The 19,913-nt window shown below is 37.9% G+C and overlaps 1 protein-coding gene across 2 annotated transcripts in view; it reads left to right on the forward strand.

Annotated features, from left to right (window-relative positions):
• Positions 1–19,913, forward strand: part of LOC149318878 (poly(ADP-ribose) glycohydrolase-like) — a 91,027-nt gene that overhangs the window by 19,683 nt on the left and 51,431 nt on the right. For both annotated transcript variants that reach the window (XM_089510620.1, XM_089510619.1), the window contains exon 8: positions 17,120–17,212. In XM_089510620.1, the coding sequence (XP_089366746.1) occupies positions 17,120–17,212 (93 nt within the window). The remainder of the gene's footprint in view (positions 1–17,119; positions 17,213–19,913) is intronic.

The following is a 19,913-nucleotide window of genomic DNA, read 5'->3' on the forward strand; positions in this document are numbered from 1 at the left end:
TCACAGGGTTATTGCATGCCATTCCTCTGAGAACTGTGACAATTAATTTTGCCTACATTGTCTCTTAACTCTTCCTGATGAATGTGCACCGTTCAGCCTTGATTATTCTGGCTGCGGAGTCATAAATAAGAGATAGAAGAACCTTTGGCCTGCAGGCTACTAAGAGCCCAGTCCTCATTTAATTTTGTTCTCAGAGCCAATCCTCTAGCATCCATTAGTGAGACACGCAGATTTATTATTGACATGCTTCATGCCCCAGGGATGACTCCGCAATAGCCTCATAAAAGCACAGAAAACATATCCAGGGTTAACCATGTTGGCCATAGAGCAAAATACAAGAACATCCAAAATCCACAAAACAGCAATATTGGGCCAACCAAAAATGCACAAAATACATTGTGCAAGCTTTCGAAGTATCACTGGCTGGTATTAAAAATGCAATGTTAGAATTACTGACCTACATTTTGTCAAGATGTTGCTTTTGCTGTTGTCAGTTAAGGTGAGCTGGAGGAATATCAATGTAGGCAGAGGCAATCCCCCTCTTTTGCCATGTGGCACTGGGGGATAAAATGTAAAATAAAATTTCAACTCCATTAGCAAAAGGAAAAGTAAGTCCTCTTGAAATCCAAGCTGTTTGTGTTTTGGGTGAGGCTACACACCTCTTTCCTAGGCAGAAAACACTGAACCTACGTTGAACATTATTTTATCTCCATGGAATTGCATTTGATGGATTTTACGTATACAGCACCTAAAGGTTTTTCCAGATGCAACAGTACAGTGGCTTCTTGAGAAATGAAATGTTCTTTGCTTAAGAAAGGGTTGGGTAGTTCATCCAGGAACAAACAGCCTGGTATTGCTGTTTTATGGATTTTGGATGTATAAAAACACAAGATAAACTTATTTTAAGTTTCTTAGGAGCATCAAGGGAAAAGATTAAGGTCATAATCAGTCCCAGGTTCTGATTATGTGCTGTTGCCTAAGTGTCAAGTTCATAATGGTGCATCCTCCTCCTCTCTTGCAAGAATTTATGATAGATCACCATTATTTTATACAATAAAGCCCTTCACTAGATTGGGCTCAAAAGAACCTTTGGGCAGGACATTAAACTGCTTGATTTTTTTTTTTTACTAGATTACTTCTTTCTTGCATTTCTCAGAAAGAAAAGCCAAAGGGAGTGGACACTGGTTTGATGAAACTGATCTAGTGCAGTAGCTGTTGAGGGAAGAATATTGAAGTAAAGAGAGATTTAATCTCATCTTAGATTATGAATTTATCTGACATTTGGAGAAGTGCTTCATCACTTGTCATTCCTTCTTGCTAACCTGGGTGTGTGGGGATTCTATGTCTCTCTGAAATGGTTGGTTTCATTTTAAAAAGGTTAAATGAGCATTTTTTAAAAAATTCTGACTAACCAATGTTACACAAATATTTGGTAAATGGCTCAAGTGTATTTCTTTCAAGTGTATTTCTTTCATTATCTTGTAAGAAGCTTTAAAAGGTAGGATGCCATTTTCAGCATGTAAATCTGAAATTGCAACGATTAAAAGTTATTTAGACTAATCCTTCTTAATTAAAACTGAAACATAAAACATCTGGCATGATACAGCTGGGGTAATATGACCATCTGGAAAAGGGAGTAGATGAAGATATTTCCAGCATGTCAGTAATGTCCCTCTCTGTCCTACAGTCAGCTGATTTTAAAATTGTTTTTAAAGGCGAGCATATTAGGATTGTCTTGAATTATCACTCAGACTTTTCAGTGTTACTGCAGTTGATGTCTATTCTTTTATATTTTGAATGTGTAGTAAAAGTGAGAAACCCTTTGTGTATAAGAATGTTAATAGGTCTATACAGTTGGCTCTTCCTAACTATAAAGGTGACTGTGTCCTGTTCTGTTTGTCAATGCAAACTTGAAAGGAATCATATGAATCATTCCTTTTGCATGTCACTGCAGGGGCCAGATTTTTTTTTCCTAGCCAGGCCCATCAGTGCATCTGCTTTCCCCTTACCATCTGTGTGTGCACTGTTAAATATGTAGATCAGAATAAATGGCTCTGTTCATTTAACAAATGTCAGGACACTCACAGATCACTTCCTTTAGTATTGTGTGTGTGTTTAATACAGCCAATCCTACATAAATACCAAAACTGAACTAGATGAATGCACTAGATGAAGCAAACTCTCCTGAGTTGGAAGCCCCTGCTGAATGTGGAAAGCTGCTGTGGGGCTTGTAGGGGGAGTGTATGCAGATGTCTATGCAATATTTTTGAGTTGCTGAAGGATATGAAAATCCACTTATGCTTTCCCTGTTGCAAATTTCTGGATCCAACATAGTATATTACGTTGCATCCACTTTCTTTTGCATAGACAATTGAACTAGAGTTCAAGAGAGGACAGTGTGAGAATTTTCCTTCTGAAGGCCCCTTAATTTGTGCAGGGCAAGCTTTTGGAGTTTCCTCTCATGGGTTTGTTAAAAGTATGAAAAGTATAAAAGTATATTTGTTCTGGTTTATTTTAATTGGGATAGACGAATGATTTATCAGTAGACCAAAGTAATCAATTAATATTCATATTGCTTCTTTTTGTATTTCTTGTGCATGTCATCTTTTGCATTTAACATACTGCTTACAATTTTACCCAGTCTTACAGAACAATTTTGATATATCTATTGTAGTTTTAAATTATGTATTGACTTCATACAGTATCAATCTTATACTGTGGACTACTATGTCCAAAAGATTCTTTCTGGACTGAAAGTGACACCAATGGCAAGAACCAAAGTATTGTACCTTAAATGGTGCAACACTGAGCTGGTTGGATACTATTCCCCCCTCCCCATCTCCTCCTCACTTCTCATGAGTAGTGGAAAGTGATCAGAATGTATTTTTAAAGGAGCATTTATTACACATGAGTCAAGGACCTTGAAGAGCCCTGGTGGCGCAGTGGTTAAATGCCTGTACGTACTGCAGCCTGTACGTACTGCAACTCAAAACCATAAAGTTGCAAGTTCCAACACCAGCGAAAGGACTCACACTTGACTCAGGCTTGCATCCTTCTGAGGTCACTGAAATGAGTACCCAGATTGTTGGGGGCAATTAGTGTACACTTTGTAAACCACTTAGGGAGTGCTTAAGTGCACTGATAAGCGGTATAGAAGTGTACTTGCTATTGCTGTTGTTATTTTAAAAAATGAATTTGGCAAAATCCAAGTGGTCTAAAGAACACTAGTGTATTTTGGCCATACAACAGAAATCTCCTGATTCAGAAGTATACTGATTACAGCAATTTTAGAAGTAATTGATTGAAGTGACTAGCTAAAATAGTAACTTGAGTGTCTCTTTTCTACGTAATGCTTCTTATGCTATCTGATATGGGGAACCAGCAGTGTTTTTTCCTAATGGGCCTGGGATTGGTACCATATTTGTACACAATGATTACAGCTGTTTCTTTCTTTCCCGGAAACTCTCCATGGACTGGCAGTTATTGCTTTGTAGATCGGCAAAGGATCAATATTTTGCGTGGCACTGATCTTAAAGATCTTTGTTTCAACTCTGCTTTCATCCAGTATGTCGAACCAGAGCTCGGTCTGTAGATGGTGTAACTTTGTAACAGAGGGATAATAATTTAAGGGATGTGGGTTAATCATAAGCATACCACCAGATGGAATTAATGTATTGAGCATGAAATGAATTTGCTCCATATAAAATGGTTACATGTATTATTTTTAAAGACTGACAGAAGAGGGAGCCCTTCCATTGCAGATAGCACATTTTTGTAGCAGACCTGCAAACCGATTTTCATTCTTAATTTCAGTTATATTGTTTAAATGAGAAGGTCCAGACAGTACAGAAACATGTTGAGTATCCTTTATCCAAAATGCTTGTGACCAACAGTGTTTTGGATTTTGGTTTTTTTTTTTTCTTCTTCAGATTTTGGAATATTTGCATATACATAATCAGATATCTTGCAGATAGGACCCATATCTAATCATGAAATTTATTTATGTTCCATATACACCTAAAACTTCATAGCCTGAAGATTTTTTTAATACATAATATTTTTAATAATTTTGTGCATGAAATAAAATTTGTATATATTGAACCGTCTAATTAAAAGATCGTATGTACAGTGCTGTGTTAATTTACAGCACTATATAAATAAAGTTTATAATAATAATAATAATAATAATAATGCAAAGATGTCACTATCTCAGCCACCAAAGCGGACAGTTTTGGATTTTGGAGTATTCTGGATTTCAGAATTCCAGATAAGAGATACTCAACCTGTATAACTTTCTGTCTCAAATATTGGTGGTGGTGCTGATAGTAATTTAGGACTGTTTTGCTGTTTCAGATTCTACATAGAGAATTCAGTGTTGCAATGACAGTGTCTTGTTAACATAAATAGTATTTTTTTCACTACAAAAATTCTATAAATGTTTGTCTTGTAACAGATATCTTAATGTAGTAATTCATTGATTTTAAATGTTCTAAAGATTCTGTAGAAAAAGGTCTAGATCTTCCAGATGGAAGAGTGTTTACAATAAGTAAGTAAGTTTACAATAAGTAATCAAGTACAAAAGAAGAATTAAAGAGATCCACATACACATACATGAATGAACTATATAGCCCTTTTACTTGAAAATTTTTTGTGGACCCAGTACAGATTTTAATGCCTGTCCTTATGTTTATACTTGGAATGACACTAGGACAGGAGATGCACAGGCTTTCACAATGAGACAAGGTAACTGGACTAGGAGAGATCCCATGTTTCCAAATGTGGTTAGAACTGTAGAACCTCCAAGTGCTGGGCCAAGCAGTGTGGACAATAGTAAAGGAAGATAGGACCTTTCAGTATCAGTAATATCTAAAGAACAATAAACGATCCATGGAAATAAGATATTAATTAAAACTAAATGAAATGGAAAAGTAAATATACTGTACAGGCATTTTTGTACTGATAGCTACCTTTCTGATTAAGCACTTTTGCTGTTGTCTGGACAGTGCTAAAAGGAACATGCTGTATAGAGAGAAGTCAGCGTTGTGAGCATAGGCTTTTAGGCATGAAACAAAATTACCTGCATCACAAGAATTTTATCCACTTGCTGTATGCTGCATTTTATTCTAGCTGGCATACTTGCAAAAATAATAGGTCATATATACAAATATAGATAGGAAGTGCTGTCTCAAGAGACAGAAACTTCTCTTTACTGAACAGATCAGAAACTTAAAAAAATTTCTGGATGTAAAAACAATTGCATTGTGAACTCTATATATCAGATTTGGGATAAGCATTTTAAAGATGAACTAATAAGAGGGACCAAAGATGAGACTTTAGGTGCACTACTTGGGGAACAATGGATACAAAAGGACCCACATTAACATATATGAGTTGCAGTTATTAATTATGACTTAGCGTGAGACATAATGTTGAATACAACTTTACATGAGCATGCAGATTTTATAAATGCAAATACATTCAGTTGGGTAGGAGATGGCAGCATTGTGACAAAGAATGTACTCCCCCCACCATATGATAGTGTTCTAGGCCCTTATTATATTTTCCCATATGTATTTCTGAGGGAAGATGCCAGTCACAGAAAATAAAAGATGTATGATGATGAAGTAGAGGGTATTGTTATCGAGTTTGCAGTTGATAGAAAACTGGGAGGGATAGGCAGCATATTGGAAGATAGGGACAAAAGGATCTTGATAAACTAGAAAATTGGGCTGAAACTAAGAATGAAATTCAGCAGAGACAATTGTAAAATTCTTAATTTAGGCTACAGAAATTAAATATAAGATGGGGGATACTTAACTTAACAGTAGTACATGTGAAAAGTACCTTGAGATTATTGTTGCTCATAAATTGAACATGACCCGTTAGTGTGATGATGAGGCAAAGCAGGCAAATAATATTTTAACCTGCATTAATAGAAATACAGTTCCAAGACAAGGGAAATAATAGTTTCTCTATATTCTGCACTAGTCAGCCTCATCTGGAGTGCTGTCTTCCATTCTGGACATTTCATTTTAAGGAGTATGTAGGCAGACAAGAGTGAGTTCAGAGAAGGATGAAAAGGAAAATAAGGACGTGGAGAGCAAAACATATGAAGTAAGATTGAGGGAGTTGGTTATGTTCAGCCTGGAGAAGAGGAAGATGAAGGAGTGACATTTTTAAGATATCGAAAGGGGTGTCACAGAGTGGCGATGTAGGTTTGTTCTCTGCTGCTCAGACACTAGGACCAAGTCTAATGGTTTTAAGTTACAGGAGGGTAGATTTCAGTTGAATAGTAGAAGAATCTTTTTGACGGTAATAGCAGTTAGGGAGTGGAAGCAATTGCCTAGAAATGAGGTGGAATCTTTTTCTCTAGATGCCTACAAAATGAAGCTGTACTGCTGTGGATGCTCTAGGTGGAGTTCCTGCATTGAGTAAAGGTTGAACTTGGTGGCCTGTGGAGCCCCTTCCAATTCTCTGATTCAATGTTGATGATTTTGATTGAATCGGAACCCAGCAGATCTACTAATAGCAGTTGTATGAACAATCAACATGTTGAAAATGTATTCATTGCAGTTTCTGCTAAAACTATCTGAAGGATGTGCATGTGTGTGCTGTGTGCCTTAAAGTTATTCTGACTTATGGTGACGGGTGAACCTGCCATGGGGTTTTCTTGGAAAGATTTGTTCATAGGAGGTTTGCCATACCTTCCCCCAAGACTGAGAGAGTGTGACTTGCCCGAGGTCACCCAGTGGGTTTCATGGCCAAACTGGGAATCGAGTCCTGGTGTCCAGAACAACACTCAAACTATATGCCAGGCTGGCTTTATATATTACAGGAGAAGTTAACAATTCTTTTATGAGGCACTTACTTTTTTGGTTTTCTCCTTTTCTCAAAAGAAGTGAAGATTTTCAGTAATGGAAATAGTTGGTGAGAGATTTCTTTTCTGTTCAGAAACAACCAATTTATGGTTGTAAATCCCTTAAATTGAAAAAAATAAGTGTTCATTACCCATTCTCATAAAACATTTGAACTTTATTTAAAATTATGGAAATATTAAAATGAAACATTACTTGTCAAGTAGGATACACCTGAGAGATCATTGCTGCCTTGGATTGGCAGGAAACATATTTTAGCCTTCAGAAGAAATTAAAGAAAGGGAAATTAACCTCTGTCTTTGTAAGCTGTCTCGTCCTTTCCCCCCGCAAGTGTCAGTTTGTGGTTTTGATGAATGTCAAATGTTCCTTTTCCCCTTCCTCAAACAAGGTTCTTCTCTGCATAATCCTATGTGATATTTTCCCTTACTTCCTCCAAAGATTACCTTGTTCATTCTTTTGCTTTTTTCTGTCAGGAAGCCATTCTAAGATAGTGAATATATATGACAGCTGTACATGTTTTCCTGGTGGATTCACTTGCTATAATAACTGAAGAAGGGAACAGACACAATTTACTGTTCTCTCCTGTCTCCCCCACCCCCCAGCCATGTGATGCTGGTAATTCATTTTAACAACATCTAAAGACAGAAAATTAGATTGTAAATGTTTCATATTTTGAACTTGCTACTGCCTTACCTTCAACTGTTTAAATGATGAGTATGAGCTGCATTGATAGTTTCAAACATTTTCTTACCTTGAACATTAGACATTGAAACTAAGATTAGTATGTATGGGCCAGTGGCACAAACAGTTTATTGAACAAAGGTGGGCTCATGCAATTTACCTTCTTTTGGTAAATTTCCTCTCAGTTTCCCTTCCCACTGATGCCTTCCACACTTTATCTAGTCTTTTGTAATGATCTCTCAACCCTCAAGAGGATGGGAGTACATTGGGGAATCTTTCTGTGCATAAGCATCTTTGTACCCATACTGCATTTGTTACAATTGGTTGAGACTGCATTCAGGTTTCTTGTTCTCTTCTCAAAGCATCTAAGGGTTGAGCAGACTGCCCAGAAGGAGCGATCTCCAGCTGCGATCGCTGTGGGACTGCAGCCACCGGATATCCCACTCCTGAAGCAGGCCACCAGCTGCTTAAATCTGCTCCTTTTGCCGGTGGCTTGGGGCCACCTCAGGTAGTGTCAGAATGGCTTCTGGCCTCATTAGGGGCATGTGTTGTCTAAACATCGCGCCCCAGAAGCTGCCAGAAGCCACACTATTTGGCCTGTCTGTTTTGGGCCTATGTCTTCTGAATTCTTAATTGGCCTTGATCAGTGGTAACTACTTGTTCAGATGGCACTGTCTCATATCAACCAGTGCTTCCAAGCTAGTATATCTTAGTTCACCTAGACTAAGCTTGTAAATGTTATTTGTCAGATTGAAAGTAGAGGGCAAGAATTTCCTCCAGGAAAATAGGTAGAGATGTTTTTGAGAACTTTTTTTTTAAGTGAGCTAGTTTCTTCTTCCCACCCACCCCCAGCTGTCAGCCAGATAAGTAGCTATTTACAAGCTTACCCTAGGGATTAATAGGATCAGTAAGGGTCAATGAGCAAAGGATGCTTCATCTTCTTGTAAGATGAGGTGGAAATACTGAAAGAAAATATTTATATCAAGAACTATTGAGATATGATATTAAAATTACTCAAGAAGAGGAAAGAAAACTTGAATGCAGTGCATTTTCTTAATGATGTGAAATTTTACCAGTCCTTTCACATTTAACTAATTTGAAGTGTCAGTGGTCAGAAAAAGGAAGTGAATACAAGGGAGGTCTACCTAATACACTAAAGACTCGATTTGAAAGACGTTCTATACTTGGAAGTGTATTCTGTGTTCCTGGAGGATGGAAAACTATTAATCATTTCTCAGATGGAGAGATTCCAGCCAATCAATTTAAATTTAGTAATACCATTTTTAAGGCTCTGGAACAGTTTTGAGTATTCATTTAAAACAACAGGAGAAAATGCTTTCTGTTAAAAAGACTATTTAAATAAATGGCAGTGAGTGAAAACAGTTCCAAATAGCTGAAATCAAAATCCCATTTAAGAGTGCAAAATACTGTATATACTCATGTATAAATCTAAAGATTTTAGTAAAAATATTGAACCCAAAAACCTAAATCAGCTTATCCACATTGTTGGCTTGTACAGACAGGCCAAAATAAAGCTGCTTCGGGTCACTTTAGAGGTATGCTATTTAAATGATGCATGCATCCTAAGAGTTCAGAAGCCATGCCAAAGCTGCGCTCCAGTCCTAAGGACTGGAGCACAGCTTTGGAGCAGCTTCTGGACTCTTAAAATGCGTGTGTCAGTTAAACCGCATACCTCGAAAGCAGGGGTAGGCAACCTACGACCCGCGGGCCGGCAAGGCCTTGGGACCAGCCCCAGCCTGGTGTTGCCACCGATTGCTGTCCCGGGCTAGCTATTTATTTATTTATTTATTTATTAAAAATTATTTAATTATTTATTTTTTGGCTTCAGCCCCCCAGTTGTCTGAGGAACAGCAACCCGGCCCCTGGCTCAAAAAGGTTGCCTACCCCTGCTCTAGAGTGACCTGAAGCAGCTTTATTTTGGCCTGTCTGTACAGGCCCTGTAAGTACTTAACTCATATTTTTAAAAAAGGAATCACCCTCTAATAAAAGACAATAATCTTTCCTGGAAGCAGTGCCCCCCCCCCCCCTCAATTCCTTCATGCATCCAACCTTTAGTGTAAGCACAGACAGTTATACTTGCTGAAATATGGAAAGTACTTTGGCATTATTTTCCTTTGCATCATCTTTTTGTTACTTAAGGCCAAAACAGACAGCCCGGTAAAGCCATCTTGTAGCTGGCTTGGGGGTGTGGTGTTTAGACATGACATGCCCCTAAGTTGCCTGAAAGCCATGCCGGCTGGCTTCTGTGCAACTCGGAGGTGTGGTGTTTAGACACCACTCATCCTGAAGCCAGCAGAAAGCTGGCTCCAGCAGAAAAAGGGCAGATTTCCCCCACTCCTATTTGGGGCTGCCACTGGCCAGATTGGGGTCACAATGATAGTGATCATATCAAAATCCATAATTTTAGTCCCATAACTTGGCCTCAGTTTATACATTAGGTGGACTTATAGTTGAGTATATATGGTAGGTTTGTGGGGTTAGAGGTGGAATTGCATCTGGGGTCCAAAACATACTGTGGAAATAATCCAGTTTGAGACCATGTTAACTGCCCTGGCTCAGTGCTAGGGAATCCTGGGAATTGTAATTTATTGTGGCACCAGAGCTCTCTGACAATGCTAAGTAATTCTGGGAACTGTAGTTTTGTGATATTTAGCCTTCTTTCTCATGAAACTACAGTTCCAAGAATTTCCTAGCATTGTCAGAGAGCTCTGGTGCTACAATAAACTACAGTTCCCAGGATTCCCTAGCACTGAGCCAGGGCAGTTAAAGTGATCTCAAACTGGATTAATTCTGCAGTATGTTTTGGATCTGAAGCAGACATTCATTTTACTAAAGGGAACTAACGTCATTCACCCAGCATTCTTTGGTTTTAAAGTGGAGAGTGCGGATAAGAAACTGAAGACATGTTTTGCCTTTTGGGACTTGATTATTATCTTTGTATGATTGATAGGGATCCTATGTTGAGCATCGTGTGTTTAGTTTGCTTGGCTTGCTGTGCTCATTTGCTTCTGCCTTGTGCAGTCAAGCGTGCTCACTGTTTGCATTTGGAAGGATCAATTTATAGTATGAAATCATTACTTACGGTAGTGTTTAACAATCCTCCTTTTACTGCAGTATAGATGTTTGTTTTGTAAACTGCAATTCCAATTTGCATGGCTTAAAAAAATCACCTCTATGACAAACACATTGTGTCCCCTACAACCCAGTCCCCCAGAGTAATCTTCCTGTGCAAACTTGTCTTGAAATGAGTGGGACTCTTGCTGATACAGGTCTGTGGAGATCAGAGCTAAAACCTAGTTTCATGTAGGCAATCACTCATGTACTAGCCTTGATAAAATTCACAAAGTAATTTGATGAGTGGCACACGGTGTTGTGTAAACAAAGTATCCTTCCTAAGAAATAAAATTTACTTTAAAAAACAAGAGCTTTAAAAAATGGGATCTGTCAATATTCTGTCATCTTTCAGGTGACAAGATAGATATAGGCTAGGCTTTATACCATCATACAGCTTTGTTTCAAGTGTAGTTGTTGAAAGATGGGGCAACCTATACAGTGTTATTATAAGATAAAGACAAATATAGTCACAAAATTATTTAATTTTTTTAAATTGATGACCAACTATCTTTTGATATATCAAGAAAAAGGTAAAGAACAGCCCTTGTTTCCTACATTTTCCTAAAGCACGTGGCATTAAAAAAAAAAATGACCTTGTGCTCTTGTTTTCAATATACAGTGTTTGAATCCTGAAGATGAAACTTCAGCAGTAACTGGAATATAATAAAGGGCTTTTTTGTACATTACAGATTGACAAACCAGATTTGCCACTGGCCTCATTCAGACATTATGATAAACCATGCCCCATCATTATGGGAACAAGTGGCAGAGTCTTACCTTTCTATATACTCCTCCCCTTCTCCTCGTGCATAAATAGCAGTAGCAGTTTGGAATGATTCTGTTCCATTTTAAACTAACTAGAGTTAGATATATCTGAACTCAGACCAAGTGTTTTAGTCTTGGGTCCTGTCCTGGGAAGAATGGGGAAAACAAATACATAATTACTTGTTGAAATAAGCCTGCTTTAAATTCTGCTTTCTTGAGCTGGCTTGTTTTCACTAACCATGATCAACTAAGTTGAGCATATCAGCCTCACCCTAAACTGTGGCTGATATAAAATGAAAGTGATGGAGTATGTGTGTATGAACCAGAGGTTCCTGACACTATATTTTTATATCCAACTGGGCTACCAAGTTTTATACTCAGCAGAGAAAAGCAGATGGTTTTAGCTGTTTCACAATGACAGTTGTATTATACATGAGCTATTATGTACTTATTTATTAGATGGTTGAACAATGTACACCATCTAAGTTGGGGATGGGAATTATGCAGTTCTGCAACAGTTCCCAGCAGCTTATGGTATCATGGCTCTAGGAATGAAGAATGCTGGTAGTTGCAGTCCACCATCATCTCAAAATCTACATAGAATCATAGAGTTGGAAGAGACCAGAAGGGCCATCCAGTCCAACCCGTGCCATGCAGGAATTCTCAATCAAAGCCTTCCTGATGTAGGTGCTAGTTTCATAGGTGTAATATCAACAGACTCATATGTTGGGCTGCTGTAAACATGGCTGTTTTTACTGCCATGTAAAAATAGCTGTACGGTACCTTTCAGGGTACTGAAAGCTGTTAAGGTACCTTTCAGGATGCATCTTTCTCTAGAATGCTAGTTTTAGGGTCTGTGATCCAAAACACACTGCAGAATTAATCCAGTTCGAGACCGCTTTAACTGCCCTTGCTCAGTGCCAGGAAATCTTGGGAATTATAGGCCTGTTACAGACTGCCAAAATAAAGCTGCTTTGGGTCTCTTTGGAGGTATGCTATTTAAATGATGCATGGGTCCTAAGAGTCCAGAGGTCGCACCAAAGCCACACTCCATTCCTAAGCACTGGAGTGCAGCTTTGGTGTAGCTTCCGGATTCTTAGGATGCATGCATCATTTAAACAGTATACCTCCAAAGAGACCCAAAGCAGCTTTATTTTGGCAGTCTGTAACAGGCCTATAGTTTATTGTGGCACCAGAGTTCTCTGATAGAGAAGGCTAAATGTCTTACAAAACTACAGTTCCCAGGATTCCCTAGCACTGAGCCAGGACAGTTAAAGCAGTCTCAAACTGGATTATTTCTTCAATGTATTTTGGACCTAAATTGATGGTGCAAGAGTGACCACTGGAGACAGATCCCTGAAGAATAAATTTATGAATATTCTTCATGCCTTTTAAGTTTATCTAACAAATTGACTATATTCCCATTCCCCAAATGGTGGAGATTAATGCACTGGCTTTCATTCCCACGCTAGCCGTGGGATTGTATATTGCACAGCTCCAATCCTGGGCAGTATTTATCCTGTACCCAATCTGGGCTTCTCCCAGACCTTTTAAAGAATGGGTCGGTACGGGATGAGTACTGCCTGGGGACGGAACTGTGCGATACAATCTGTCCCTGTGGTTTGCATCCCCTCCTAGTGAAGGAATGAAAGCCGGTGCACTAATCTCCTTAGCTAGATCATTATTTTATTCATCATAAATAAATGAAAGAGGGCTGATCTGACAAAGTAGGATGAAACAAACATTTTGCTGGGTGATATTGCATAAATAGTTTAGGTAGATTTCTTACTCTTTTTAAAACCTGAGTACTAAGACTGCTGTTTGCAGTTCAGTTTCAAGGAGGAAGCCTCCTGTGCTTTGACTACATTTACTTCCAGAGCTGCTTAAGGCAAAGGTTGAAGTGCTGACAGCTGTGACAAAGTCCAGTGTCATAATCTGTCACCAGATGAGTGAGACTATAGAGTTTGTGGTAGTCAACAATGCATGCCAGACATTATTCAAGTGTCAGTTTAAAAGACAGGAGGTGTTACCCTAAGGAGAAAAACTATCAGAAACTGACAGTCTTCTAGACACTTAAGGTTAAATGTCTTCCTTTGAATTAAATATATATGTTTGGTTTATATTGCTTCTTGAAATCAAAATTCAGGATTTAATATTTTTATATATTACTACTTGAGGATGTTTATGCTGTGGCAGAACAATTCCACAATTTTGTTAGTGTTTCTACTATAAATGGCCAGACCACACCAAGATAATTTGTTAATGCTGAAAGTCAGACCCAAGAAGGATAAGTCATTTTGGTTAAATTAACAACTGAAATTTGTTCAATTTGTTGAATTGCCTTATTTAATTTCTCACTTGATTCATTTCTTTTCAAACCAGACTGTCATATTTATAAGGAAAGGCACATGCATAGTAACCATTGACACACACCCTTAGCATATTTTGGCCTGTTACAGACTGCCAAAATAAAGCTGCTTCGGGTCTCTTTGGAGGTATGCTGTTTAAATGATGCATGCATCCTAAGAATCCGGAAGCTGCACCAAAGCTGCACTCCAGTGCTTAGGAATGGAGTGTGGCTTTGGCGCGACCTCCGGACTCTTAGGACCCATGCATGATTTAAATAGCATACCTCCAAAGAGACCCAAAGCAGCTTTATTTTGCAGTCTGTAACAGGCCTTTGTTATTAGCCCCTTCAGAAGTGCTCCCTCTGTCATTTTCAGGTTGCTTCCCCTGACACTTTCCAGATGTGTTAAACTACAGATGGCTAGGGATGGGGTGCTTTAAGACTAATGAGAAAGGCTTTTCTAAAGCATGGTATTGAATTTTACCACTGATCTGCAACTCTCTTTGTGCCACCCCCTATGCACACATATGCTGTTTACTCACTTTCAAACACTGGATTGTTTGAATTTGAAAAGGTGAATAAGGAATAATTAGATTTAATTAATTATTTCTACAGTCCATTAAAATACTATGTTTTAAGTGTTACTCTGGTGCTTAAGCGTGCTTGCTTTAAAACAGTGATTCCCATTATTTTGGTCTTCTAGGTGTTGGGCTTCAACTCCCAGAAGCCCTTCAGCTTGACCAGTCAAGAATTCTGGGAACTGAAGTCCAAAACTTCTGGAGAACCAATGTTTCGGAATCACTGCTTTAAAACAATTCATATAGCAACAAAAAAATCTGTTTCCAACTATACTGTGGATACTGTGGATGCTCAAGCCTGTGTTGTCCCCAATGGCAGTGCATGCACATGGCTGTGCCGCCATTGGAAACAGCCCTGGTTGTCCTGTGGCGGTGCATGCAAAGGAACTTGATAGCGGCTCAGCTGCATGCACACAGTGCCATGGGACAACAGGGGCTGTCCCTAATGGTGGCATGGCAGCATGCATGCACCACCATTGGGAACCATGTGGGCTTGCTGTCTGCAACTGCTTGGAACTCTGGATGGCAAGCCCACAGATACCAAGGGCTGACTGTACCTGATTATGAAAGAGATTGCCTTTTCCCTTAGATATTTGCTAGGTCTTTAATGTCATCATAGTTTTGTGAGCAAGTGCTTAGTCCAATCTGATATCTGTCTCTGGGACTTCAAAAGAAATGATGTGGGGTTTTTTGTGTGTGTATTTTTGTTTTGTATGTATTTGATACTTTATTGATAGACACTGCTTTAAAATTTTGTAGATATCTGTAATTGTAAATATTATGCAGATAAATAATTAACAAACAGCACTGTTGCACTGTATCCATAGTGTGCACGTTTTACTTGAATCTGTGGTTGAAATGGTTGGGGAAAAAGGGAGGAAAAGTTAGGATCAAAGAAAGGAGTCTGTAAGATCTTAATGTTTAAATTTATTTTATTTTTATTTCTTGAAATATTTCAAATATACATACATTCTCAATGCAAGTAAATGGAGCATGAGGCTTCTAAATACAGCTGTGTGCTCAATTAAGCTTGAAAGGAGGTCTGAGGTGTCAATTTAAATATATTGCTGCAACCTGAGATCTACCAGGATCTTTAACTGAGAGGAATAAAAACCAAACCGCATTTTGATATTTGTTGCTAACAATGGCTTATATTGTAGTGTAATAAAATGCTGTCCCTTGTATAAGAGTTGTGTAACAAACAAATCTTTTTATCTCCTTTATAAAAATGTATAGGTTAAAGAGAGGAGGGGATCAGTTTATTTGAGGGATTACAATTGTGGGGTTGTAAATAGCATTGCTAATCTCAAAGTGTCTACATCTATACAAATACAGATAGGGAAAGGAATATACATGAGGAAAAAGAATGAGAATGCAGCCTGAAAAAGGAGGGGAAAGAAGAGCAAAGAAAGCAACCTGCCTCTGTTAGGCACTCAGTGCAAATGCAATGATAAGAAGCAGAGGCAAAAAGCCCCTCTCTTTCCCAAACCAAAAACAAGCCCTCCCTCTTTCCCTACCTACTTTTTTGCCCAAGAAACATTCAGCAGGGTGAGGGAATATGGAGGATTGTATGATCCCTATCACTGTTTTACGTTGTTTTGTGCCTATGAACAGGAACTTGTTCTTTTTATTGTCTGCATAGGTCCTAGTTGTGCCTGATAAATATTAAATGTTAATATCTGGCAAACCAAGTTTGAGAGGAGAAATAGTACTGGAAAAATGGAAGGACACAAAATCTAGAATCTGTAGACTGGGCAGAATATTATTGTCAAACTGTATCACTATATATTTGTTAGTCATATTTGCTACCAGAAAGAGCAAACAATAACATGAACGAGGAGAAATCTGAGTTTCTAGAAACAAACATCTGTTGATATTTGGGGTTTCTTTGTTCAATAGAACACTTCCTGGACAGTTGATGCTTTTGAAGTGTTTAATTTATATTTTTAAAAATTCAGATGAGGACTGTTTGTTATAATTTGTCTCTTGGATTTTAGGGGGTGGTAAAGAAACCCTAAGAACGTCTTGTGGAAGTGAAACCTAGCCATAGAAAATGAAGTAATTCAATATTAAATTATAGTTATAGTTGGACAGCAGTGTGAGAACATGGAAGCTCCTCTTAAAACAAAGAGATTTACCCTAGAATTTTCTTATGAACATTACATAGTCCTGAAAATTCAACGCGGTCATTTAATATGGTGTGTGTGTGTGTGTGTCTATTTTAATTTACATGCTTCTAAATATTGGTCATATTTCCCAAGTATGTAGAAATTGCTATTATTTATTGGTAGTTTCGTTTTAATTCCAACTTAATAGACAGTTGACCATCTGAACTGTTAGAAATAATTATCTAATAAGAGTCTGAATATGCCTTTTAAATATGTAAATTAAACTTATAGTTTATATGAGTATTGGTGGTAAATGTAGTCCTTAAAAGTGTTTATTCATTTAATTTATATCTGCTCCATACTGGCCTTAAAGCGGTTTATGCATGGGCTATTCTGAGGATTCCCACCTATCTTTGCTTTCATCTTAATATATTACTAGATATGTGGCTGCAGAGAAAAATGTTAAAATAATGATGTCATTTTGGATTTGGCAGTCAGTATGAAACATGTTCATAGTTTCTAATCTAGCACCAGAGGTTGAAATGTCATGGTTTCTGAGTTGTATGTTAAACTCTGATTTTTTAAAATTTTATTTTATTGTTCAGATTTTCTTTTTCATTTATTTTCTAGGTGCTTGAGGATGCAGAGGCTCAGCATCTGTTTCAGTCCATTTTGCCTGATATGGTGAAGCTTGCACTCTGTCTGCCTAGCATCTGCACTCAGGTTGGAAAGCATATCTTAAATGTTTTCTCTGTAGCAAATGAATTTGCTATATGCCATAATGAATTTTTGAGGTCAAAATGCCATGGCTCTGTTATGCCTTGCTCAATTCAGGCCTAGGGAATAGTGAGGACAGCATGCATCCATAACAATAAAAGAGAAGATTAAAAATTCTTTTCCCATTCTGAAGCTGATTTGAAACATATATCAAAATCTTGCATACACTGGAGAGATGTGCTGTGAAACAGTCAGGAAGTTTACATTTTGAGATGGTTTACTTTGTTCAAGTCTTTCTAATTAATGAAAACAGAGTTAGCTATAAAATTGGTGATTTAAATCTAGTTCTTGTTTCCTATTGAAATCAGTAAGTATTGCGTACCTCAATAAAGGAGATTTGGAATCAAAGTCACATGGTTGTTGTTTTTTTAAGTTCATCTTTTTCATCAATAAAATGTTTTTTATGAGTACAACAAAATTATGCATAGTTTTGTGCTGACCAGGAAATTTTTCAGGGTGGAAAAAAAAAAGAAATTTAACAGACTGTGGCTTAATATGAGAGACAAGATTCCACTCCTGAATTAAGGTTTTGAAAGGATCATAGAGGCCATAAGAGACAAGGCTTCACTCTTTGAAAATATGTCAGCTTCATAGCTGTTTTGTCCTAAAATCTTCAGTTAATTATTATAAATACCACTGCAGTTGGACCAGCTCCCCATTAAGTAATACCATATTTTACATGGCAGTTGTTTAGAGCAGGCATAAATTATCTCAAAAGTTTACATCAACAAGATAGTGTAAAATGTAAAATGTCTAATCCACATTATGAGGGGGTACAATTGATAAGGTACACCTTTCAACAGTGATTCTCCTAAATGTGGTGTCATTTTTAGCCTAGGAACACATAGCCCATGTTTGTATGTGTGCCCTCTGCCCATTTTTGTGGTTATTGTGATGACACCAAATTTCAGTAACATGATAACAGTGCACACACACACACATACTAGAAAATCCCAAACAAGATTTGTTTTTTTAAAAGTGATAGTATGAGGATTTTGTCACTGTGCTGCCAAAGTTCTGTGGCACAAGAACTGCCCATTTCTGCGTTAGCCACTTTGCATCAGCAAAGGGCGCCTATCAGTTTGGTCACATCATTTTCAGAAATTCCTTCCTCTTGGAGCCAGAGGTATTCCATATGAAGGATTTCATTAGGGTTTAGTCCTAAGAGATGGCATAGCTATGGTACCCACCCCCCCGGCCCCTTTCTCAGCAGTGACGTTATATGAATATATCAATGGACCCTTCAACTATCAGATTTGTTCCATTCCCAAACAGAATGTGCTGCTTGTCAGACTATATTCAAAAAACCTGAGGAGGTTTGTCATGGCTCACCAAGTGAATTCTGCCTTGCCAAATAGACTGGCCCTGATAGGACATCACTGCATATCTTCACCCTGGGAAGTATCTGCATTGCTCTTTTTGCAGAGACAATGATATATTTACATGCGTTTCAGAACCACAATCAGGCTTGGTTCTGAGTAACAAAGAAGTGTCAGTGAATACAGTGCGCCCGCGCCATACGTGGGCGCGCCATACGCGGACTTGAGCGTATGTGCTCAAGCCGCGGCACGCGCACGGGGTGGAAGGGGCGGCGCGTCCCATTCAATTGGTTATTTAGTATGAACTCATTCCTGCTCATGCAGTGTAATGCATGAAGAGAGATTTAACGTGGTCATAGTAGTTCATGTAGCTGTTCTACTTGGAGGATTTTTAACTATGTAAACAGACAATTTGGATAATCAATTGGCTTGTTACAACATCATAATTTGCATTAAGGCTGTCTAAAATCTATTAATTCTTGTTTGTTCTTGTGCAGTATTTTTGACCTCTGTGAAATGAACGTTTTTACATTTCCATAGATATACACTATTTTTCCTTCCAAAGCTTGCTCCCAGATCAGCCAGATCTTAGATAAACCCAGCTTTTAATGGTTATCTTGGAACACCGGGGAAATAAAGAATTCCAATGAAAAAGGTTCACATGTGTGCATCTCTGGAATGCATCTCTTCACATGTATGCATCTCATTATAGATGCTATTCTTTGTGTTTTAGCTTTATGTTCAAGCTTTAATGGAAATAACAGATTTCTCACAAAAATTTTGATAGTATAAATTAGGTTATAAAATAATCATACAGAAGTGGTGGTGCTCAATTGGAGTCTTGTTGGGGGGGGGGTTTGAACGTTGACATTTTTTGCTTCCATTTATGGAGGAAGGTAAACTTCAGTTCCTCTTTCATAGTTGTTTTAGTTTATGTATCATCATTCTGCCTTGTTTTGCAGCTGTTGTGATTTCTGTGATTGCTCATTTTCTTTCAACTATGTGACACTGAGACTGCATAATACAGCTGTTGCAATCTTTTTATTTAATTTTTCTTTCACTGTTGCTCATATTCCATCTGGGCACTTCATTTTGTTCAAAGTAGTGAAGCTTTTTTTGTCATTCTTGTTGTTATTGATTAAAAATCTGCAATTTGTCAAACAAGACTCTTCCCAATCATCTAGGATAAATAGCTCTTGACTGTAAGAGTGCTGCTGATTTAAGAACTCACCAGTGTTCTTAAATTACTTCTGCTCTAAATCAGTAAATGCAATTTTGTTCTCCTGTGTTTTTGTTGATGGGTGGTGTGTTTGTTTTTTGAGTTGCTA

Source organism: Sceloporus occidentalis, unplaced genomic scaffold (genome assembly GCF_023333645.1).
Source record: "Sceloporus occidentalis isolate IW3139 unplaced genomic scaffold, rSceOcc1.0.p SCAF_2, whole genome shotgun sequence".
NCBI classification, from domain to species: domain Eukaryota; kingdom Metazoa; phylum Chordata; class Lepidosauria; order Squamata; family Phrynosomatidae; genus Sceloporus; species Sceloporus occidentalis.